The sequence below is a fragment of the Hemitrygon akajei genome, chromosome 11 (genome assembly GCF_048418815.1).
Source record: "Hemitrygon akajei chromosome 11, sHemAka1.3, whole genome shotgun sequence".
Classification (NCBI taxonomy): domain Eukaryota; kingdom Metazoa; phylum Chordata; class Chondrichthyes; order Myliobatiformes; family Dasyatidae; genus Hemitrygon; species Hemitrygon akajei.
In genome coordinates, this window is record NC_133134.1 from 164,749,842 (window position 1) to 164,775,502 (window position 25,661).

Sequence of the window (25,661 nt, forward strand, 5' to 3'; positions counted from 1 at the left end):
CACCGTCCTGGTTATTGATGCAAACAACACATTTCACTGTACATGTGACAAGTAAAGCCAGTCTTTGATGCCTAGATGCCCCTGACCCCAGAAGAACGACGTCAGTGGAGGCACAAAAGTCTGCAGGTGCTGGAATCCGGAGAAACTCAAACTCAGATGGCCAAAGTGAAGTTTATTGTCATGCACAGGTGCAATGAAAAGTTTACAATGGCATTGTGTAAGTTTAGTTTTATCTTTAACAACTTTAATTGTCATCTACACATCAAAATATACTGTGAAATGCTTAGTTCACCAGAAACACAAACTAAAGATAAATAATACATAATTTTTGCAAGAAAGAACACAATTCAAATGAAAAAAAAGCCCATTTCAGTGCAAAGTGGTGACCGTATTACTAAATTGCAGTGATTAAGGCTGTGCTGGTTGATTCAAGCATGGTGAATCTCCTCTGCACTCTCTCCAGCGAAACCACGTTCTTGGAATCATCAATGGAATACTCCCAAGAATGTACCTCATTCATGAGCCATCCAGTCTGAGACCAGAAAGGAAGGGGGAGGAAGCCAGATTAAAGAGGGGGTGGGGGGAGGAGTACGAGCTGCAGGTGATAGATGAGACCAGGTGAGAGGGAAGGCGGGGGACTGGAGCGATGAAGTGAGAAGCTGGGAAGTGACAGGTAGAAGAGGTAAAGGGGTAAGAGAAGGAATCTGATGGGAGAGAAGAGTAGACCATGGAAGAAAGGGAAGAGGAGAGGTGAGGAGAAGAGAAGAAGTAAAGGGGAGCCAGAATGGGGAATGGAAAAAGACAGGGGTGGGGGAGAATTAACCAGAAGTTAGAGAAATTGATGTTCATGCCATCAGGTTGAAGGCTACCCAGATGGAATGTAAGGTGTTGCTCTTGAACCTGAATGTAGCCTCATTTATGTCAGTAGAGGAGGTCATGGGCCAGCATGTCAGAATGGAAATAAAAAGTTACATTGAAGTGGGTAACTACCAGGAATTTCTAAAAATGTTCCCTTTGCTCATTTTGATGATTATGAACGTAGGGAGTGACATCTTTGATGACACGTTTCCAAGGCAACCCTGCTGCCTCCGTTTTGTCTGTGAGGGAGACAATGTAGTGGGCTCCTTGTCACAGCTCCAGCACGAAGCGGTGGAGATTTAGCCTGCGGCATCGCAGCTGATCAGGTGATTATCAGACGGCTCTTTGTGGGTGGTTGTCATTCAGGATCACAACCCGTGACTCAACGTCAAAACAATGGTTCATTGGCTGCAAGGAGCACTGGGGCATCCTTAAAGGGGAATGAACAGTGTCACATACATGCATCTTGTTTATATCTGACAGCATCTGTGGTAGCTTTCTGGCTGACTTGGTTCCTGTAGAAAACAATGAAACCTAAGTTATCGGTAACGGACTATATTTAGCATCCTCCTGCCTCCTGCTGTTACTGCAGCTTCACTGACTGCTGTGTATCCGAACCATCAGGACAGAAATAATATCAGCTTTACATGACATGTCTAAGCTTCTTGACATGAACATTCAGTGTAAATAAGATATCCAGGTGACATCAGCACCATCCTCAGTTTGGCGACCAATAACTGTGCTCGGTCTTGTTGAAGGGCCTCGGCCCAAAACATTGTCGGTTAATTACCATCCACAGACGCTGCCTGACCTGCTGAGCTCTTCCAGCACACTGTGTGTATTGCTCCAGATTTCCAGTATCTGCAGTACCACTTGTGTTTGTTGCGGTGCACAATCACTTCGAGGCCAATGTAAAAAGCAACTTCGATATTCAACAGCAGTTCTGATGAAGGTTCTCAGCTTGAAATGTGGCCTGTTTGCTCACTCCATGGATGCTGCCAGACTTGCTGAGTAGGATGGCACGGTAGCGCAGTGGTTTGCGCAATGCCGTAAGACTGGGGTTCAATTCCTGCTGCGCTTTGTAATGAGTTTGTGCATTCTTCCCCCCCCCCCCCAACCCCCATGACTGCCTGAACTCCGGTTTCTTCCCGTATTCCAAATACCTACTGATTAGGATTAGTGAGTTGTGGGCGTGCAGTGTTGGAGCCTGAAGAGTGGCCACACTTGTGGGCTGCCCCCGGCACATCCCTAGGCTGTGTTGGTTGCTAACGTGGACGATGCATTCCACTGTTTGTTCTGATGTACATGTGATAAATAGTTCTGAATCAGAATAATGGGCACTGCCTGGTCCATCACGGGTACAGCCTTCCCAACCATCAAAAGCTTCTACATGAGGCATTGTCTGAAGAAGGCGCATCTGCCATCAGGGATTCCCACAATCTGGGCCGTGCCACCTTCTCGTACCTATCGTCCGGCTGAAGGTACAGAACCTTGATGTCCTACACCACCAGGTTCAAGAACAGCTACTGGACTTCCCCTCAACTATTAGGTTCTTAAACCAACCCGCCCAATCACATCACTACAGTGACCCTTTAGAGCAGGGGCTCCCAACCTGGGTTCCACAGTCCACTTGGTTAATGGTAGGGGTCCAAGGCATAAAAAAGGTTAGGAAACCCTGATTTAGAGGAATAAGGGCCCAACGCAGGCAATTGGACTACCTCAATATATCACGACCACATCAGTATCTACGTGGGACAACGCCTCAAGAAGACAACATCCATCATCAAAGTTCTTGACCCAGGGTTCCAATCTTTTTTATGCCATGGACCCCAACCAATAACTGAGGGTTCCGTGGACCGACCCCCAGGCTGGGAAAGCCCTGCTGCTGATCATCCAGAACATGCTCTCTTCTCACTACTACTGTCGGGCAGGAGATACAGAAGCCTGAAGTCCCACACCACCAGGTTCTTGAACTGACCTGCACAACTTACCTTAGCAACAGGAAACTACAGACCACACCTTGCGCAACTTTAAATCGCAGCAAGAGGCGGAGAGGAGAGGGAAGAGGTAAAAGGAGTTCGCAGAGAAACTTTTTTTTTAACTGACCGCGGCCAAGAGGCTAGACTGCGCAGGTGCGTGACGTAGCGCGCCGAAGGTTTGAAAGGGAACCATGACAACAGCGGCCATGGTCGGAGTGGGTCGGCTTTGCCTCAGTCAGGCAGAGGCGAGGTTTGAACGGGACACGCCTGAAAGTCGGCCCGTGAGGCAGCGGGAGAATTTAAATAGCGAGCAGAGGCTGAGTCCGAGCTTCACTCCAGGTGAGGTAAGGCCGGGTAAATTCCTGTAATTAATCTGATTAGATTAGGAGTAGGTAATGGAGGCAGCAGTTAGGGCAGTTGAGTGCTCCATTTGCAGTATGTGTGAAGTCAGGGCGAGCACAGCTGTCCCTGATGACTACACCTGCAAAAGGTGCATCTCCTGACAAACCGTGTTAGGGAACTGGAGCTGGAGCTGAATGAATTTCGGATCATTCGGGAGGCAGAAATAGACAGGAGTTTCAGGGAGATAGTCACCCCTAGGAGTCAGGAGACAGGTAGCTGGGTGACTGTCAGGAGAGGGAAGGGGAGTAGACAGGAACAGCAGAGCACCCCTGGGGCTGTTCCCATCAACAATAAGTATACCGTTTTGGATACTGTTTGTGGGGACGACCTACCAGGGACAAGTTGCAGTGGTTGCGTCTCTGGCACCAAGACTGGACCCTCAGCTCAGAAGGGAAGGAGGGAAAAGAGGAGAGCAGTAGTGATAGGGGATTCGATAGTTAGGGGGACAGATAGGAGGTTCTGTGGAAGAGATCGAGAATCCCGGATGGTCTGTTGCCTCCCCGGTGCCAGGGTCTGTGATATCTCAGATTGAGTTCTCAGTATCCTCAAGAGGGAGGATGAGTAGCTGGATGTCGTGGTCCATATAGGGACCAATGACGTGGGTAGGAAGGGTGAGGAGGTCCTGAAAGGTGAGTTTAGGGAGCTATGTGCCAAGTTAAAGGACAGGACCTCCAGGATAGCAATCTCAGGATTGCTACCAGTGCCACGTGCAGGTGGGTTTAGAAATAGTAAAATAGAGCAGATCAACATGTAGCTGAAGACATGCTGCAGGAGGGAGGGCTTCAGATTTATAGATAATTGGGCAGTTTTCCAGGGAAGGTGGGACCTGTTCCGGCTGAACTTGAGGGGGACAAGTATTCTTGCAGGTAGGTTTGCTAGAGAGGCTCCAGTGGATTTAAACTAGATATGAGGGGGGAGGGGAACCAGAGTGTAGGAACAGATGTATGGGAGAAGGAAGAAAAAGAAGACAGTAAAGTTCTTTGTACTGTTAGAGATAAACAGAGAGGAAGAGGTGGAGAATTTCTTAAATGCATTTATTTTAATGCTAGGAGCATTGTAAGAAAGGTGGATGAGCTTAGAGCATGGATTGATACCTGGAAATATGATGTTGTTGCTATTAGTGAAACATAGTTGCAGGAGGGGTGTGATTGGCATCTAAATATTCCTGGATTTCGTTGCTTCAGGTGTGATAGAATTGGAGGGACAAGAGAGGGAGATGTTGCGTTGCTTGTCTGAGAAAATATTACAGCAGTGCTCTGGCAGGATAGATTAGAGGGCTCATCTAGGGAGACTATTTGGGTGGAATTGAGGAATGGGAAAGGTGTAGTAACACTTATAAGGGTGTATTATAGACCACCTAATGGGGAGCGAGAATTGGAGGAGCAAATTTGCAAGGAGATAGCAGATATTTGTAGTAAGCACAGGGTTGTGATTATGGGAGATTTTAATTTTCCACACATAGACTGGGAAGCCCATACTGTAAAAGGGATGGATGGTTTGGAGTTTGTAAAATGTGTGCAGGATAGTTTTTTGCAGCAATACATAGAAGTACCAACTAGAGAAGGGGCAGTGTTGGATCTTCTGTTAGGGAATGAAATAGGTCAGGTGATGGAGGTATGTGTTGGGGAGCACTTCGGGTCCAGTGATCACAATACCATTAGTTTCAATATAATTATGGAGAAGGATAGGACTGGACCCAGGGTTGAGATTTTTGATTGGAGAAAGGCTAACTTTGAGGAGATGCGAAAGGATTTAGAAGGAGTGGATTGGGACAATTTGTTTTATGGGAAGGATGTAATAGAGAAATGGCGGTCATTTAAAGGTGAAATTTTGAGGGTACAGAATCTTTATGTTCCTGTTAGGTTGAAAGGAAAGGTTAAAAGTTTGAGAGAGCCATGGTTTTCAAGGGATATTGGAAACTTGGTTAGGAAAAAGAGAGATATCTACAATAAATATAGGCAGCTTGGAGTAAATGAGGTGCTCGAGGAATATAAAGAATGTAAGAAGAATCTTAAGAAAGAAATTAGAAAAGCTAAAAGAAGATATGAGGTTGCTGTGGCAAGTAAGGTGAAAATAGATCCAAAGGGTTTCTACAGTTATATTAATAGCAAAAGGATAGTGAGGGATAAAATTGGTCCCTTAGAGAATCAGAGTGGACAACTATGTGTGGAGCCGAAAGAGATGGGGGAGATTTTGAACGATTTCTTTTCTTCGGTATTCACTAAGGAGAAGGATATTGAATTGTGTAAGGTAAGGGAAGCAAGTAAGGAAGTTATAGAAACTATAATGATTAAAGAGGAGGAAGTACTGGCGCTTTTAAGGAATATAAAAGTGGATAAATCTCCAGGTCCTGACAGGATATTCCCTAGGAACTTGAGGGAGGTTAGTGTAGAAATAGCAGGGGCTCTGATAGAAATATTTCAAATGTCATTAGAAACAGGAATGGTGCCGGAGGACTGGCGTATTGCTCATGTGGTTCTATTGTTTAAAAAGAGTTCTAAGAGTAAACCTAGCAATTATAGACCTGTAAGTTTGACGTCAGTGGTGGGTAAATTAATGGAAAGTATTCTTAGAGATGATATATATAATTATCTGGATAGACAGGGTCTGATTAGGAACAGTCAACATGGATTTGTGCGTGAAAGGTCATGTTTGACAAATCTTATTGAATTTTTTGAAGAGGTTACAAGGAAAGTTGACGAGGGTAAAGCAGTGGATGTTGTCTATATGGACTTCAGTTAGGCCTTTGACAAAGTTCCGCACGGAAGGTTCGATAGTTAGGTATTAATATTGAAGTATTAAAATGGATTCAACAGTGGCTGGATGGGAGATGCCAGAGAGTAGTGGTGGATAACTGTTTGTCAGGTTGGAGGCTGGTGACTAGTGGTGTGCCTCAGGGATCTGTACTGGGTCCAATATTGTTTGTCATATACACTAATGATCTGGATGATGGGGTGGTAAATTGGATTAGTAAGTATGCAGATGATACTAAGGTAGGTGGCGTTGTGGATAATGAAGTAGGTTTTCAAAGGTTGCAGAGAGATTTAGGCCAGTTAGAAGAGTGGGCTGAATGATGGCAGATGGAGTTTAATGCTGATAAATGTGAGGTGCTACATTTTGGTAGGAATAATCCAAATAGGACATACATGGTAAATGGTAGGGCACTGAGGAATGCAGTAGAACAGAGTGATCTAGGAATAATGGTGCATAGTTCCCTGAAGGTGGAATCTCATGTGGATAGGGTGGTGAAGAAAGCTTTTGGTATGTTGGCCTTTATAAATCAGAGCATTGAGTATAGGAGTTGAGATGTAATGTTAAAATTGTACAAGGCATTGGTAAGGCTGAATTTGGAGTATTGTGTACAGTTCTGGTCACTGAATTATAGGAAAGATGTCAACAAAATAGAGTACAGAGAAGATTTACTAGAATGTTACCTGGGTTTCAGCACCTAAGTTACAGGGAAAGGTTGAACAAGTTAGGTCTTTATTCTTTGGAGTGTAGAAGATTGAGGGGGGACTTGATAGAGGTATTTAAAATTATGAGGGGGATAGATAGAGTTGATGTGGATAGGCTTTTTCCATTGAGAGTAGGGGAGATTCAAACAAGAGGACATGAGTTGAGAGTTAGGGGGCAAAAGGTTAAGGGTAACACAAGGGGGAATTTCTTTACTCAGAGAGTGGTAGCTGTGTGGAACGAGCTTCCAGTAGAAGTGGTAGAGGCAGGTTCGGTATTGTCATTTAAAGTAAAATTGGATGAGTATATGGACAGGAAAGGAATGGAGGGTTATGGGTTGAGTGCGGGTCAGTGGGACTAAGTGAGAGTAAGCGTTCAGCACGGACTAGAAGGGCTGAGATGGCCTGTTTCCGTGCTGTAATTGTTATATGGTTATATAGTTATTATACCATTGACCTGTTTCTATGTTTTTGTACTAATGTCGAGTTTAACACCATCTTTTTCTTTGCTGTCTTGTATAATTTATGTTCTGTGTGTTGTCTGAAACTTGGTGCCTGTGAGGCTGCTGCAAACAAGTTTTTCAATGTCACCTGTACTTGCGCACAGGACAACAAACTAGACTTACTGTACATAGAACAGAGAACATTACCATAAGACCATCAGATAAAGGAACAGAATTAGGCCATTTGGCCTATTGAGTCTGCTCTGCCATTCCATCATGGCTGATTTATTTTCCCTCTCAACCCCATTCTCGTACCTTCTCCCTGGATCCCTTCATGTCCTGACTAATCAGCAACCTATCAACCTCTGCCTTAAATATACCCAATGACTTGGCCTCCACAGCTGCCTGTGGCAGTGATTTCCACAGATTCACCACCCTCTGGCTAAGGAAATTCCTCCTCATCTCTGTTCTAAGTGGATGTCCCGCTACCCTGAGGCTGTGTCCTCTGGTCTTAAAGACTATAGGAAACATCCACTCTATCAAGGCCTTTCAATATTCAATAGGTTTCAATGAGATTCCCCCCACCACCCCTCATCCTTCTGAATTCCTGTGAGTACAAGCCCAGAGCCAACAAACACTCCTCATGTGATAAGCCTTTCAATCCCAGAATCATTTTCGTAAACCTCCTCTGGATGAGGCCCAAAACTGCTCACAATACTCCAGCCTCACACCTGTGCCTTATAAAGCCTTAACATTACACCCTTGCTTTTATATTTTAGTCCTCTTGAAATGAATGCTAACATTGCACTTGCCTTCCTCACCACCGACTCAACTTGCACCCTTTGGCCCATGATGTTGTGCTGATCTTTTAACCCATGTACCATAAAATTAATCTAACCCTTCCCTCCTACGTAGTACCTATTTTCCTACCCATATGCCTTTCTAAGAGTTTCTTAAATACCTCTAATGTATCTGCCACCCCTGGAAGGGCATTCCATGCACACACTGCTCTGTGCATGAAAAACTTACCACTGACATTTCCCCTGTGCATTCATCCAAACACCTTAAATGATGCCCCCTCATATTAACACACACAAAATGCAGGTGGAACACAGCAGGCCAGGCAGCATCTATAGGGAGAAGCGCTGTCGATGTTTCATATTAGCCTCATATTAGCCATTTCTGCCCTGGGAAAAAGTTCAAAGTCAAAGTAAATTTATTATCGAAGTACTTATACATCACCCTATACAACCCTGAGATTCATTTGCTTGCAGGCATTCACAGTGGAACAAAGAAACACAATAGAATCAATGAAAAAGCATACACACATTCTGACAAACAACCAATGTGCAAAAGAAGATCATCTGTGCAAATCAATAAAGTAAATAATAATAATAATAAATAAATAAAACTGACAATATGAGTTGTAAAGTCTTTGAAAGTAAGTCCATAGGTTGTGGAATCAGTTCAGTGTTGACATGGATGAAATGGTCTACACTAGTTCAGGAGCCTGGTGGTTGAGGGATAACTGTTCCTGAACCTTGTGGTGTTGTACCTAACGAACATGTACCTCCTTCCTGGTGGCAGTAGTGGGAAGAGAGCGTGGCCTGGGTAGTGGAGTCCTTTATGATAGACGCTGCTTTCTGTGGCAGTGCTCCCTGTAAATATGTTCAATGGTGGGGAGGGTTTTGCCTGTGATAAACTGAGGGCTGTATCCCGTACTTTTTGTATGATTTTCCATCCTTGGCCATTGGTGTTTTTATTCCAGGCCGTGATGCAACCAGTCAATACAGTCTCCACTGTACATTGAAGGAAGTCTGTCAAAGTTTTAGATGACATGCTAATCTACAGAAGTGTTTAAGAAAGTCTCTAGCCATCCACTCAATCTATGCTTCATCATCTTGTACACCTGTTTCAAGTCACCTCTCACCCTCTTTCATTCCAATGAGAAAAGCCCTAGCTGTCCTCATAGACTTGAAGGCTGAAAGTTCAAGCCCGAGTTCAGAAGCTCACGCAGAGACATCTGCACAGGGAGTTGCTGCACAAGAAGATGTCACCTTCTGTGTGAACCCAAGATCCTGACTGCCCTCTTCACCAAGATCCAGAGACACCACTTTGAAGAACATAGTACAGCACAGTACATGCCCTTCGGCCCACAATGTTGTGTCGACCCTTAAATCCTGCCTCCCATATATCCCCCCCACCTTAAATTCCTCCATATACCTGTCTAGTAGTCTCTTAAATTTCACTAGTGTATCTGCCTCCACCACTGACTCAGGCAGTGCATTCCACACACCAACCACTCTGAGTGAAAAACCTTCCTCTAATATCCCCCTTGAACTTCCCTCCCCTTACCTTAAAGCCATGTCTTCTTGTACTGAGGAGTGGTGCCCTGGGGAAGAGGTGCTGGCTGTCCACTCTATCTATTCCTCTTAATACCTTGTACACCTCTATCATGTCTCCTCTCATCCTCCTCCTCTCCAAAGAGTAAAGCCCTAGCTCCCTTAATCTCTGATCATAATGCATACTCTCTAAACCAGGCAGCATCCTGGTAAATCTCCTCTGTACCCTTTCCAATGCTTCCACATCCTTCCTATAGTGAGGCGACCAGAACTGGACACAATACTCCAAGTGTGGCCTAACCAGAGTTTTATAGAGCTGCATCATTACCTCGCAACTCTTAAACTCTATCCCTCGACTTATGAAAGCTAATACCGCATAAGCTTTCTTAACTACCCTATCTACCTGTGAGGCAACTTTCAGGGATCTGTGGACATATACCCCCAGACCCCTCTGCTCCTCCACACTCCCAAGTATCCTGCCAATCCTGCCAGAGGAGATGGAGAGTTCTCTCTCTAATTATCCCTCAGCCACAATCATTACCAGTTCTTCCAGTGCGAATACGGCAGCCAGAGGAGAACAGAAAGGAGGAACTGACTGTATGGGAGAACTTGTGATGGCACACTCTCTCAAAGCTGACAAATCACTTCACCGTGATGTAGCTGGTGACAGATTTAGCCCACTTAACAAAATTTCCTGTTCATTTGCATGCTAATGAACAATTTGAACCAATTTTGCTGCCTGATGTTCCTGTGTGAATGAGAGCTAAAGAAATATCTGAGGCAGACAGATCAATTCATCAGAAGTGTTCTAGCAAGGTAACTAATCGTGTCCTCCTGAAACACAACTTGCCATTAATATCCAACCTTTCTCTGGATTATAGCACAAATTCCACATGGAACATTGCTACTCCTAACCAAAATGTCACTCAGCAGTGAAGAAGGCCCTTCAGCCCTGCTGGGCCATGCTAACCCACCTAAGCTAGACCCTCCCCCACCTTCTTGCTTATCATTTTTTCCTGTCCTGTTAAAGGATCTCACCCTGAAACATCAACTGTATATTCATCTCCATTGATGCTGCTTGACCTGCTGAGTTCCTCCAGCATTTTGTGTGTTTTGTCTTGGATTTCCAGCACCTGCGGATTTCCTCATGTTTGTAAGACAGACCCATCTTTTTTAACTTTTAGAAATACAGCGTGGATCAGACCCTTCCTGCCCAACGGGCCACTAGCAAACCACCTATTGAATCACAGGATATTGTGTATTTAATATTTCCGCAGCACATACGTCATCACACTACCAAGTGATACGTGATCACCTCGCTTAATGTAAAGATAGAGTCAGACCCGCATTCCCAGGCTCCATGTTTCCCTTTGAATTAGTTTAATGTTTTGAAGTTACAAAACATAACCCAGGACAATTTACAATGACACGTGAACCTACTAACTGTGGAGACTCTTACATTCGGGGCAAGAATTGAACCCCAATCTTACAGGGCAGGAATTGAACCCCAATCTTACAGCATTGTGCTAACTGCTACCACACCCCTGAGCTGCCCACATCTCCCATATGTCTCCATATCCTTCCCAATCAGGCACCTGTCCAAGTAATTTTAAATGTTGTTAATGTACCTGCCTCAACCACTTCCTCCGGCAGCTCATTCCATATACTGACCACTCTCTGGGTGAAGAAGTTGCTCCTCAGGTTCCTATTAAATCAGCTTAAACCTGTGCCCTCTGGTTTTTAATCCTCCAACTGGGAGAAAGGCTGTGCACATTCACCCTGTCTGTGCCCTCATGATTTATACACCTCTCATTCTCCTACATTCCAATAACAGTTCCAACCTGCTCATCCTCTCTCCCCTGAATCCAGGAAATATCTTTGTAAATCACTCTTTTCAGCTTAATGGCATCTTTCCCACAGCGGGGCTTACAAAAACCAAACACATATTCCGAACCATAAGCGCAGGTGACTCTGCAGATGCTGGAAACCATGAGCAAGACGCACAAAATGCCAGAGGAACTCGGCAGGTCAGACAGCATCTGTGGAAAACAGCTGACGTTTCGGGCCGAGACCCTTCATCAAAGGAACTTCCACTGTTGACTCTTTTCCAGAGATGCTGCCTGGCCTGCGGAGTTCCTCCAGCAGCTTGTGTGTGTTGCAGGTGATTGTTGAAACCAGGTGAGGAGAGGAGGAATGAAGTAAAAAGCTGAGAAGTGATAGGTGGAAGAGATAAAGGGCTGAAGAAGAAAGAATCTGATATTCCAAATGTGGTCTCGTGCACCTTGACCCTCATGATCGTATACACCTCATTCTCCAGGGGATGTGGGCAAGAAATCCCAACCTGTACAACCTCCTCCTGTAACAGGTAATATCCTTATAAATGCTTTCTGCACTCTTTCCACTTAATGCCATCTTTCCTATAGCAGGGTGACCAAAGCTGAGTACAATTTCCAAATGTGGCCTCACCAACGTCTCGTACAATTTCAAAACAATGTCCCAGCTCGATGTCCAGCATGTCTGATGCCACCTTCCACACCCTGTCTACCCGGGACTCCACTTTCAAGGAAATATGTACTTGTCCTCCCAGGTCATTCTGTTCCGCAGTACTGCCTAGTTTTGGAGTCAGATGTGGAAATTCAGGTCCCTTCCTCTGCATAGAGTTTGTCGTCCCAGTTCTCTCCATGTTGGGTCTCCTGGGGTGGGTGCGTGTGCAAACATACTGAAATATTATCCTCAATTGTATCTCCACGTCTGGGGGTGGGGGGGGGGGGGAGGGAGAAGGCTGCTTGGGAGAATCTCCTGGTGGGTTTGCTTCTGGGTCTGGTAAAGGTGACCCTTCATGGCTTCAGACAGTAGGCAGTCAAAGGCTCTGTCCAAGCCAACTGCCTGCACCTCTTCCAGGGTTATGTCTGTACCCAGATGTCCTTGGAGAAGGATCTATGGGGAGATCTCTGAAAATGATGGGCCCCTCTGGAGCTTGAATGTGTTGTAGGTAGCAATAATTATATTTCAGTTAGAATTTCTAAATAGCTTATAAAACCCTGGTTACTGTATAATGAACTGATTGTGGACTTCAGAAAGGGTAAGATGAGGGACACATACCTGTCCTCATAAAGGGATCAGAAGTGGAAAGAGTGAGCAGTTTCAAGTTCCTGGGTGTCAACATCTCTGAGTATCTAATCTGGATCCAACATATCGATGCAGCTACAAAGAAGGTACATCAGTAGTTATATTTTATTAGGTGTTTGAGAAGATTTGCTATGTCATCAAGAGCACTTTAAAATTTTTACAGATGTACTGTGGAGGAGCATTCTGACTGGCTGCATCACTGTCTGGTATGGTGGTGGGGGGTGGTGAGGGGGCTACTGCACAGGATCAAAGTAAACTGCAGAGTGTTGTAAACCCAGTCAGCTCCATCATGGGCACCAGACTCTATAGTATCTAGGACACCTTCAAGGAGCGGTGCCTCAAAAAGGCAGCGTCCATCATTAAGGACCCCCGTCACCCTGGACGTGCCTTGTTCTCATTGCTACCATCGGAGTACAGGAGCCTGAAGAGACACACTCAGTGATTCAGAAAAACTTTTAACCCTCTGCCATCCAATTTCTGAATGGACACTGAACCCATGAACACATCCTCACTACTTTATTTCTATTTATGCACTATGTATTTAACTAGTTAATACACTTACTGTAATTCACAGTTTTTTCTCTATTATTATGTATTGCATTGTACTGCTGCTGCAAAGCTAACAAATTTCACAACATAATCCAGTGCTATTAAACCTGATTCTGATTAGAATAAACATTTGTAAATGAAAGAATAGGAGAATGGTTTACTCAGGCTTCTTGGTGTCATTACTTTCTCTTATGAACATGATTGAGCATATTTTTCATTCATTAATAAACACGAATGAATCCACCATCTTTTTGATGAAGTTCTTTATTGAATCGAATAGTGCTTTACACGATCAGGTACAGCATGCATAGATAGTGTTTAACCGCATGTAATTCCACATGCAAATATTTATCAATACAGTGTAATCCTCAGTGTTATTGATAGATTATTCTGAATATTAGTTTATTCCTAGAATGCTGTTACTGAGACAGATCTTAGCAAATGTCTTCAAGTGAATAGTAATCCCAGGAGATTGTTTTTAATGGTACCCCGATCTCATATTGGTATCTTTTATTGTAGTTTAAGTGTTTTTGCCTTTGGCCCGCCCTTGAGAATCTGAAACTTGAAAAATTGAATGATTCTCTTCATTTCTACTCGACTTTCTCGACGTCTGTGCACTGTCCTGTTGAGGTATAATGTCTTCACCTTGTCTGGAGGGTCTACATGTGGACCTTAGATTTCTCTACATGCACCAATGGTCAAGTAGGAACATTGGGAAAATGTCCACATCCTGAGACTGATAAACTGTCCCATTCCTGAGCCATGTTTTCATCACTCCCCTCACCTTCAACAAAAGGTCAGATGGGTCTGAACCCAAGTGTTTTGTAGATATGCATAATGTTTCATTAGGTTGCCAGAGTGGGCTGAGAGAAGCTGCAGGGAAAAGCCACCAAAACAAGGATTGAACAATGATGGGAGGTTGCATAGATTAGGTAGACTGATATTCCCTTGACTATAAGGATGTGTAACTGAGGTATTTAAGAGGATTAAAGAGGTTGATATGAAAGATAAGGGCCAGACCATTCAGGGCTGATCCTAGGAAGCACCAATTCACATAAATAAATGAATAAATCTCGAGCTGTCTCCCTGGAAGAACTATTCAGACTGCAGGAGTCACTTGAGAATTTAAGAACCATAGAGGACAGATTTTTATGAGGATTGTAGTGGCTAGATGGAGCTAAGTTCCAAATTGCCAAGGGGCAGTGGAACATGCCTAATGGTCACTCCTGTTCCTAAATTTGTCCTCAGGTAATGCCGTTGACTCTGAAGTGCCCCTGTTGTTGGGGCGACTGGTGATGAACAGCAAAAGGTAGCCTTACTCACATCCTCTGGGAAAAAATACAAGAAAGGACAAGGCGGAACGTTCTGCACAAAGGATAAATTGTGAGGTTCTCACCCTTGAGTTGGGAGGGAGTCAGGAGTCATTCAGTATATGCCTCAGTGGGTGACAGCACAGTTTGCTCTGGGGATTCTGGCAGTATCCCACTCCAGGAGCAGAGGACACAGTCTGTTCCAACAATCCCAGGGGAACGCGACAAAAGGCTTGCACTGCCTCTGGTATCGTCCTTTGGATGAGAAGCTAATCTGCCTCATCGGGTGAATGCAGATCTCACAACACGACTTTGAAAATTCTTCACGATCACTTGAACACCTTTGTTCCGCATCTCAAAAGAAGATTGTATATTTGGGCACAACTGTCCATGCACACATTTCTATCAATGTATAGACATGCCTTTCCAAACATACACATTCCTTTCCACATATCTGTCCATGAATACTTGTTTTTGTCTATGTATAGACATGCCCTGTATCAGCTTACATTTGTCCTTGTGTCTGAGTACACATGCTTCTGTACTTGTGCCTCTCTATGTATTAATGTTCCTATCTACATCTCTCCATGCATACATGTTCTTGTTCATGTCTTCACATGCATATCCATGTAAACATGTTCTGGTCCATCTGTCTGTCCATGCATTCATGCCCCTGTCCACGAAAACACATGCCTGTCCCAACGAGGGGTCTCGTCCCGATTACTTGACTGCTTATTTCCCTCCATAGATGCTGCCTGACTTGCTGAACTCCTCCAGCGTTTTGTGTGTGTCACACGTGTTGGGTGTTTGCGTGGGTGATGCATTTGTGTGCCTACGATGATAATTTAACTCACTGCTCTTTGTGGGATCTTGCTATGCCTAACGTGGCCATTGTGTTTCCAGTACTACAGGAGAGGCTTGCCGGCTTTATTAGCTGCACAGCACTTTGGCACTTCCTGAAGCCCTGAAAGGTGCTACACGAATGTAGATTGCTGTCCAGATTGCATCTTTAAACCATGTGTTGTATATGGTGAATGTGTTCCCCTGGGGGTGCAGAGCGATCGTGCAGGAGAATGTAAAATGCGACAGTGAGGAACGCGTTGTGTTGTGGGGGTGTGATTGGCGGGGTCAGTATTGAAGAAAGCTGTCCCCCTGCAGTGGAAGCAAGTCTCCTCTCTGTCAGCGGTAACACTCACAAAGTGCTGAAGGAACTCAGCAGGTCGGGCAGCGTCTACGGAGGGGAATGAACGGTTGGATAAACTGATGAAGAGTCTCTGCCTGAAACATCTGTGTATTCCCCCTCCACAGATGCTGCCTGACTTGCTGAATTCCTCCAGCATTTTGTGTGTGCTGCTGAAGATTTCCAGCATCCGTAGAATCTCTTGTGTTTATCAGCTGGATCAGTAATGCCTTTAGAAACAAATGCAATGGGGAAATCGTGACCTTCAGCCCCAGCACTCCTTCACGACCAGAGGGAGCTTCCTCCTGGTGCTCTGGGCGGCTTTCCGATTCGAGTCACAAACAGCTGTTGTTTGTGTTGCAGGTCAGTGCCCACAGGAGGCCGGGCTGAGACTGACGCCAGTCTCGTTTCATCAGACCCTGAATAATCTGACAGCTACATCATAATTTCCAATGATACTCCTGTGTGCTTTGCCTTGGATTTCCAGCATCTGCAGAACCCCTCATATTTCCAATGGCACCTTTGTATTACGGACCCTTTTACAACATGGATACCTCTACGTAAGCAAGCATACGAAGGCCAGTCTGTACCAGTGTCTACTTGTTGTATGGTATGTGCACATATACTTGTGTGTGTGTGACTCATAAAGTCAAACAACACAGAATAAGGCTATTCAGCCCAACTGGTCAATGCTGACCAAGAGTAATCCCATTGTCCCACTAATGTCGGGTCTCAGCCTGCAACATCTGTTTATTCCCCTTCCGCAGATGCTGCCTGACTTGTTGAGTTCCCCCTACGCTTTTTCCCAATTTACCCAAATCCCTCTAAACCTTTCTTACCATGTACCTGTCCAAGTACCTTATAATTGTTGTTTGTGTACCTGTCTCAGCCACTTCCTCTGGCACCTCATTCCACATACTGACCACCCTCCGGGTGAAAAGGTTGCCCCTCAGAACATAGAGCAGTACAGCCCAGGAACAGGCCCTTTAGCCCACAATATTGTGCCAAACCAGCTAAAACGTAAGTCAAAAAACCCCAAAATTATAATCCTTCCTACCATATGTCCATATCCCTCCTACCATATGTCCATATCCCTCCATCTTCTTCATATTCATATGCCTATCTAAATGCCTCGAATGTACTTGCCTCTACCACTATACCATACAGTGCATTTCAGACATCCACACTCTCTGAGTAGAAAGCTAAAACCTCACATCCCCTTTGAACCTATCCCCTCTCACCTCCAATGCATGCCCTCTGGTGTTAGACCCTCCTACCCTGGGAAATAGATACTCCCTGTCAACTCTCAATGCCTCCCATAATCTTACAAATCTCTATCAGATCTCTCCTCAGCCTCTGGCGCTCTGAAGAGAACAAAGCAGATTTATCCAGCCTCTCATGATAGCACATGCCCTCTAAACCAGGCAGGCAGCATCCTGGTAAACCTCCTCTGCACCCTTTCCAAAGCTTTGAAATCCTTCCTACAGTGGGCTGACCGGAATTGTACGCAACGCTCTCCCCTCTCACACTCAACCTATGCACCCTAGTTCTTAGTGTGCCCATATGCCTGTGCACATGATGTAATTGTGTGTGTGTGTGTGTGAGGCACACTAGAGAGTGCCGATGCTGGAATCTGAAGCAACGCACAAGGCACTGGAGGAACTGAATGGGTCAGGCAGTATCTGCAGAGGGAAATGGGCAGTTCATGTCTCGGGTCAAGATATCTCAATCAGCTAGAGGCAACCTCGACTCGAGGTGTCAACTCTCCATTCCCCTCCATAGATGCCTGACCTGCTGAGCTCCTCCAGGGTGCGTGCGTGTGTGGAGAAATGTCAGTGTTTCTCTTTGGTTGTGTCCTGGATCGAGGATAACGGCTGTGATTTCAGTCACTCGTATTACCTGGCAAGGACATTGTAGGGTTGGAGAGCTGGAAAAACTACTGCTGACACTACCCACCCTCGCAGTCACCTATTCACCAAAATGCCATCAGGGAGACTGCAAGTCCGTCACCACCAGGACTACACGTCATCTCCAAAGCTTCTTTCCTGTAACTATCCAGCTTCTCAACAAAACCCACTCAGGTGTAATACCCTAGTTGTCCCTGAACAACATCCATTAATTGGTCTTCCCTGCTCTCCTTGTTCTGTTGGGAATTATTAAGTCTGTTCATATGTTCACATTTATTTAAGTTTGATTATTGACATGTGTACATGTAACTGTTCTGCTGATTGTTGATTGCTCATGGCTGGTTGCACTATTGTAAATTGTTGGTTGCTATTGTGATGTCTGTTATAAGACCATAAGATATAGGAGCAGAATTAGGCCATTCAGCCCATTGAGTCTGCTCCACTATTTCAGCGTGGCTGATCCATTTTCCCTTTCGGCCCCAGTCTCCTGCCTTCTCCGTATCCCTTCATGCCCTGACCTATCAAGAATCTGTCAACTCTGCCTTAAATGTGCATAAAAACTTGGCCTCCACAGCTGCCTGTGGCACAGAATTCCACAGTTTCACCACTCTCTGGCTAAAGAAATTCCTCCTCATCTCCATTCTAAAAGAACATCACTCTATTCAGAGGCTGTGTCCTCTGGTCTTAGACTCATCCACCATAGGAAACATCCTCTCCACATCCACCCTATCAAGGCCTTTCACCGTTCGATAGGTTTCAATGAAGTCACCCTGGATTCTCCTGAGTTCCAGTGAATACTGGCCCAGAGCCATTAAACGCTCCTCATATGCTAGGGTATTGTCCTGTATTTATGCCTGGTACTGAACCAACCACAATCAATTCGGTATGTCTTACATATTGGCAGTAAAGTGCTTGTGATTCGGATTACCTGCTTCATTTGTTCGGTTCTGTATTGATGGGGAAGACTGATGAGAGGTTTTTGAAATGCAGAACCGGACCTCACTATGTCCTCCAACAAGAATAGCATGGAACTGGAGCTCTGAGGAGCGACACACCATCAGTCATTTGACATCAATATCCATCTGATCTCTCGAGCTCATTGTTATTCCAGCTTTCATAGCCTTTCTTCTCCCAGTGCTCTTTAATCATTTCTATTGATCAGCTCCTTCAGTAATAACTTTTGTAAAGAGTAAACTGTAAAGGTCATAGTGATGATTTCTTGATGCCTGTACTTGTGCCTCCTTCAAATGACTTGCCAACCCATCAGGAAACTGGATTCCTCTTGTCTGGGCAGCTAAGTTGAACGGTTCAGTTCTGTATTTAGGTTTCATAAATCCACAGGGTGAGCAGCTGGAAGTCGAGGGGATCGTGCCCACGGGCACAGCTGGCTGACATGTGTGGCATGGGTTCATGGGACAGGTGAGGCCACTCAGCCCACGGTTCCCCAGCTGGCTGTTGAAAGCAGCGTCCCACCAGCCCCAAACCCAAGCAATAAGCAACTTGTTGGAGGGAGGTCAGTCGGTCGAGCAACATCTGTGTGAGGAACGGGATTGTCCCTGTCTCAGTACTACTCCAAGCCCCCTTCACCTGCCTGCCCCTTTGTCTCTGTATTTTCCCCTTTCTCATTACTCCTGTGCACACACGTAAATCATATGCAAGAGGTTCTGCAGACACTAGAAATCGAGAACAGCACCTACAAAATGCTGGAGGAACTCAGCAGGTCGGGCAGTATCCATGGAGAGGAATAAACAGTCGATGCATTGAGCCGAGAACCTTCTTCAGGACTGGAAAAGAAGGGAAAAGGAGGCAGAATAAAAAAAAGTGGTGGGAGGAATGGAGGACAAGCTAGAAGGTAATAGGCAAAGCCAGGCAGGTGGGAAAGGTAAAGGACTGGAAAGGGAGGACTCTGATTGGAGAGAAGAGAGTGGGCCATAGGACAAAGGGAAGAAGGAGGGACACCAGAGGGAAGCGATAGGCAGGAGAGCAGAATAGGTAATATGTCAGAGTGGGGAATAGGAGGGGAAAGTTACTGGAACAGAAATGGGGAATAGGAATTAAATAGTTGGCCACTGAGAAATTCTGCTTTTGGCAGAGGGTTGACCCCACCTTGACTTCAATTATTCATGTAATACATTTTAGAAAGACTGAGACACGCCATTCCTAATCACAAATCACTGTACTAATTCATTTCACCTTTCACCTTGCTGACAATAAAAGTCAGATGCTGAAACCACGCTCAGTAACTGTGAAACCAATTTAGCCAATTTCCCTTTGGAAAGTTATTGGCTTCCATCAGTCTCAAAGGCAGAGTATTCCGGTTCACTCCACATTTAATAATTGCTGCACTTCACCCTTCTAACACAAAATGCTGGAGGAAATCAGCAGGCCAGGCAGTATCTATAGAGAGGAATGGGGTTGAAGAGGCTAATAATTCAGCCATGATCAAATGGCAGAACAGACTCAATGGGCTGAATGGCCTAATTTTGCTCCTATGTCTTATGGTCTTAAATAGTCGATGTTTCAGGCCGAAACCCTTCATTACGACCTGATGAAGGGTCTTGGGCCCAAATGCCGACTGTTTATTCATTTCCATAGATGCTGCCTGACCTGCTGAGTTCCTCTGGCATTTTGTGTGTGTTACTCTGGATTTGCAGAATCTCTTGTTGTTATCAGTTCCCTTCTGAGCCTCTGCAATGACCTTCAGGCTATGGTTGGTTGTAGCCTCCAAGCTGATTACATGAACATTGATTCCTCCAACTTCCAGTAATTGCCCTCCTCCCCCTTTCCCTCTTCTTCAATTCCCCACTCTGGCTCCTCACCTGCCTATCACCTCCCTTGATGCCTCTCCCCTCCTTTGGTGCTTCTCCTCCTTCCCTTTCTCCCTTACTCCACTCTCCTCTCCTATCTGATTCCCTCTTCTTCAGCCTTTTACCTTTTCCACCGATCACCTCTCATCTTTTTACCTTAACCCTCCCTCACACCCACCAAGTTTCACCTCTCACCTGCCAGCTTGTACTCCTTCCCCTCCTCCACCTTCTTATTCTGGCTTCTCCCCCCTTTCCTTTCCCGTCCTGATGAAGGGTTTCGGCCCCAAACCTTGACTGCTGCCTGACCTTCTGAGTTGCTCCGGCATTTTGTGTGTGTGTGTGTGTGTGTGTGTGTGTGTGTGTGTGTGTGTGTGTGTGTGTGTGTGTGTGTGTGTGTGTGTGTGTGTGTGTGTGTGTGTGTGTGTGTGTGTGTGTGTGTGTGTGTGTGTGTGTGTGTGTGTGTGTTGAGTGGGAAAGGTTTATCGCTGTTTACTCTTGCACAACCCCCTCAGAGACGTTCAGATGAAGCCATGGTTCATGGGAAGCTGATGCCAACTTTTGGATTTGAAAGCTTGCATGTTGTGGAGATGGGTTGGGGGAATGTGGTGGAGGCAACGAATTAGGCATCTGGAAACCATGTCACCAATGGCTGGGCTGTGGATAATGTGGCAGGCTGTTGGATGGCAGGCTTCCTGGTCCTGAATCATGACCTCAGTTGTCCCACTCATTCCATCTTCCATTGCAGCCACCCAGGAGTGGAGACACCAGAAGAGAGCAGAGGTCTCTATGGGCTTGCGGGAAACCATACTGGGTTGGGCTGGCCCCTCCCATCAGTGCTGCCCTCCAGTGTTCACTCAGTGGAAGAACAAGCTGGAGTAGGACAACATCAATCTACAGACCATGCCATTCAGGGACTTGGGTTATATATGTTTTTTGTGACCATATACTTTTGTGCAGTGGTATCTATATGTGCTGTGTGCTGTTGGCAATGTGTTTTGCCTCTTGGCCCCAGAAGGAACATTTCTTTGTTTGGCTGTATTTGTGTATGGCTGAATGACAATTAAACTTTTACTTGAATCATGGAATCATGGAGCAATACAGCTTGAATACAGCCCCTTTGGCCCAACAAGTCCATGCCAACCACTGTTCCTACCTAACCAGTCCCAATTTCCTGCATTCAGTCCATATCCCTCTAATTCCCATCCCTCATGTACCTTCCCAAGTGTTTCTTAAGTACCTGTCTCAACCACATCCTCAGGCAACTCATTCCATACCCTCACCACCCTCTCCATGGAAACGTTGCCCTTTGAGTCCCTTTTCACATTTTCCCCTCTCACCCTAACCCTATGCCCCTTAGTTTTGGACTTCCTATCCTGGGGAAAAGAAGGTGGCATCTCTCATCAAGGATTCTCACCATCTGGGCCTTGCCATTTTCTCCCAGCTCCAAGGTCGCTGACCTCCTGAACGTAATCGCTTCACCATTGGCAGCCGGACATCCAACTGTTAAAACCCTCAACACTGCAGTACCCGCCTTACCTTCTTTCCCACCCCTTCTCTTTCTCCTTCAATACCCCCCTTACCCTCTCCCCTACCCCTTCAATACCCTCCCTCATCCTCTTCACCACCTCTTCCCTTTCTCCTTCAGTAAGCTTTTTTATAACCTGTTCCTTTGACCAAACTTCCACACCCTCTCCCCACTCCCTTCCCTCTGCCATTTGCTGAATTGGCATAGTGCCACTGTCAATTTGATGTTGTCCCTTGAGCCAGCTGCAGGAGTCTGGTAGGTCAAAAATGCAAATTCTCACCGCTGTGCATTTAAATAGAGCTAGTTGCCATTGGAGTTGGAAAGTCCTACTGAGGATTGTGATCACTCTTCCCCATTGAGGATTGTGATCACTCTTCCCCACTGAGAATTGTGATCACTCTTCCCCACAGAGGATTGTGATCGCTCTTCACCATTCAGGATTGTGATCACTCTTCCCCACTGAGGATTGTGATCGCTCTTCCCCACTGAGGATTGTGATCGCTCTTCACCATTGAGGATTGTGATCACTCTTCCCCATTGAGGATTGTGATCGCTCTTCCCCACTGAGGATTGTGATCACTCTTCCCCACTGAGGATTGTGATCACTCTTCCCCACTGAGGGTGTATTACAATTATTGCTGTGTGTAACAAGGTTAGGATGATGGTGGGGAATGGTAAAACTGAGGGGTTTCCTGGGTCTCCAGTGGGGACATTAGCCCACTGGCAGAGAGTTGGAACAGGCAGGGTGCCCAACTGTCTGGCCAACAAACTGGGGAAGTGGACCACACCCTCCATATTGAGGTTGTCTTGAACTTCTCAAGGGTGAATGGAAGTGTGACAATGATAAAGTTCTGACAACAGTCCTTATCTTTTCGGAATGTTCCTGGGTGAAGAAAGCCCTGTGATCTAATATAGATTCAGTAGGAGGGTCCTCTTGTGAGGCTGCCAGCCTTACTTTGTGGTGGGTTTGTGGTCCCCCACTCCAACGGCGTCTTGTGGCGCACTGTCATCCTGCTGCCCCGCCTCCTCGTCCTCGTCCTTCCCGTCGGTGCCCGCCTCTCTCCGCACCCTGCGGCTGCCCCGCACCGCCTCCTCCAGCGCCTTCTGCTGCCGGTAGAAGTGGGAGAACTTGTTGAAGATGATAGTGATGGGCAGGGCCACGACCAGGATGCCCCCCAGGATGCAGCCTGACGCGGCCAGCTTACCGGCCACTGTGATGGGCACCACATCTCCATAGCCCACCGTGGTCATGCTCACTGTGCCCCACCACCAGCAGGCCGGGATGGTGCCCAGTCCAACGTCCTCGTCCTTCTCTGCCGTGTACGCAATGCCGGAGAAGACACACACGCCCACGCCCAGGTACAGAAGGAGGATCCCGACTTCCCGGTAACTATGCTGTAATAAAAGAGACAGAGAGCTGTCAGGGATGCAGAACCGGAGCAGCAGGCACCGACTTGGGTCTCAGTAGCTGAATGTACAGCCACCGGGGGGGGGGGGGGGGGGGAGTGATTACAGTGAAGGAGGGGCAGGCCATTTGGAAATGAGATAGAGAGTCACAGAGACTGCTCCCACTAGGCTGCACAGGTGCGCAGCCATGCAATAATGGAAATATTCCTGGGCATATAGCCTGCATTACTGCACAGCTTGAATTTTCTTTCATAAGGACAGGAGAGATGCTGGAAATCCAAAGCAATTCACACAAAGTGCTGGAGGAATTCAGCAGGCTGGGCAGCATCTATGGAAATGAATAAACAGTCGAAGTTTCAGACCGAGACCCTTCTACAGGACTGAGAAGGAAGGGGGAAGATGCCACAATAAAAAGATGGGGGGGGTGTGGGAGAGGGGAAGAGGGTTGGCTGGAAGGTGACAGGTGAAGCTAGGTGGGTAGGGGCGATAAAGGGTTGGAGAGGAAGGAATCTGATAGGAGAGGGGAGTGGACGTGGGAGAAAGGGAAGTGGGAAGGGACCCAGGGGGAAGTGATAGGCAGGAGAGAAAAGATAAAAGGCCAGAGAAGGTAACAGAAGAAGAGGGGAGGGGGAAAAATACATAATTTAAAAAATTAAAGTGCCTTGCAGTTTTCAGGCTTTATAAAAATTTCCTGCTCAAAGCAATGGGTGATCCGAGCAGCTGAAAAAGAAAATTAGATGGAACATTAGTCACGGAGCATAGAAACGGGCCCTTCAGCCCAATTGATCCATGCTGACCAAGGTGCCTCGGGAGGCAAAAAAAAAGAGCATGTCCCTGTCAACTGTTGCCAATTTTTATCGATGCACCACAGAAGGTATTCTGTCTGGATGTTTGGCATGGTCACTGGCCTGACCGTGACCGCCCAAAGCTGCAGAGAGTTATGGACACATCTCAGCACATCACAGGAACCAGCCTCCCCTCCACAGACTGTCTGTACTTCTCGCTGCTTCAGTAAAGCAGCCAGCATCATCAGATTCACCACTCACCCCACATTCTCATTTCTCCCCTCTCCCACACACCACCAAGCTCCAGGTCAGCTTCTATCCCCGTCACCAGATTCGACTGGGTCTCTAGTATGATAAGATGGAATCCTGACCTCACAATCTACCTCACTATGATCTTTGCTCCTTATTGTTTACCTGCACTGCAGTGTTTTTGGCAGCTTTATTGTTTGACCTTGTTCTAAATCTGTGTAATGACCTGATCTGTAGAAACAAAATGCCATCCAAGCTTTTCACCGTATCTCGGTACACATGACAATAATAAACCAATTCCAATACTGTCCAAGCTAGATGCATCTTTGCAAGCAATTATCCTGTCTCCTTCTAAACCTTTCCTATCCATGTACCTGCCCAAATGTTGCTATTATGCCTCCCTCAACCACGTCCTCTGGCAGCTCATTTCGTATATGGAGCACTCTCTGGGTGAACAGGTTGCCTCTTGGGTTCCCGTTACATCTTTCCCCTTTCACCTTAAACCTCTGCACCCTATTTCTTGATTCTCTGGTCCTGGAGGAAAGACGGTGCACACTCACCCTATCTGTGCCCCTTACCATTTTATACACCTCGATAGAATCACCCCTCAGTCTCCTATATTCCAAGTCTTAGTCCAGCCGTAACAGTTAGTGTAACACAATGACAGCACCAGTGACCCAGGTTCAGTTCCGCCACCCTCTGTAAGGGGTTCGTGTGTTTCTGACATGGCCGGGTAGGTTTCCTCTGGAAGACATATGGGTTAGGGTTAGCTAGTTGTTGTCGTTGGACACATGGTGATACTAACGAGCTGCCCCAGCATGTAAATCAGACTATTATTTTTATTTAGTGATATAGAGCAGAGTTGGCCTTCCTGGCCCTTTGAGCCACGCCACCTCGACCTAATCACGGGACAACGTACAATGACCAATTCACCTATCTGGTACCCAGGGAGGACACACAAAGGCTCCTTACAGAATGGGGCAGGATTAGAACTCTGAACTCCAGAACCCCGCTACGCTATCATGGTGCCCAGAAGACTTTCCAGTGCATTTTTATTAAATTCTAGTAGAAAGTGAGAATTTATTCTTCATTGATGTCAGTGGTGGGATTTGAACCCATGTCTCTGTGGAGACTGGAGCCTAAATCCAGCACTTTGGAGCACACAGCCACCCTACTACTATCTTGTTCACTAATGCAAATGGCGAATCTCACTGTACACTTGGACAGGCCATGGATAGGGAGGGTTGAGAGGGATAAGGGCCAAATGCAGGCAATTGGGACTAGCTCGGATAGGCAACTTGTTCGGAATGGATATCTTGGGCTGAAAGGCCTGTTTC

General features: G+C 46.1%; 1 protein-coding gene across 3 annotated transcripts in view; it reads right to left on the reverse strand.

Annotated features, from left to right (window-relative positions):
* Positions 1–369: 369 nt before the first annotated feature.
* Positions 370–25,661, reverse strand: part of LOC140736239 (delayed-rectifier potassium channel regulatory subunit KCNS2) — a 58,042-nt gene continuing 32,750 nt past the window's right edge. For 2 of the 3 annotated variants that reach the window (XM_073062167.1, XM_073062168.1), the window contains 3 exons: positions 22,839–23,278; positions 12,579–12,680; positions 370–1,373 (listed from right to left, as the gene is read on the reverse strand). In XM_073062167.1, coding sequence (XP_072918268.1) covers positions 12,653–12,680; positions 22,839–23,278 — 468 coding nt within the window. In that variant the 3' untranslated portion in view covers positions 370–1,373; positions 12,579–12,652. Of the gene's footprint in view, positions 1,374–12,578; positions 12,681–20,683; positions 23,279–25,661 lie in introns of those variants that run through there. The other variant, XM_073062169.1, reaches the window with a different exon arrangement.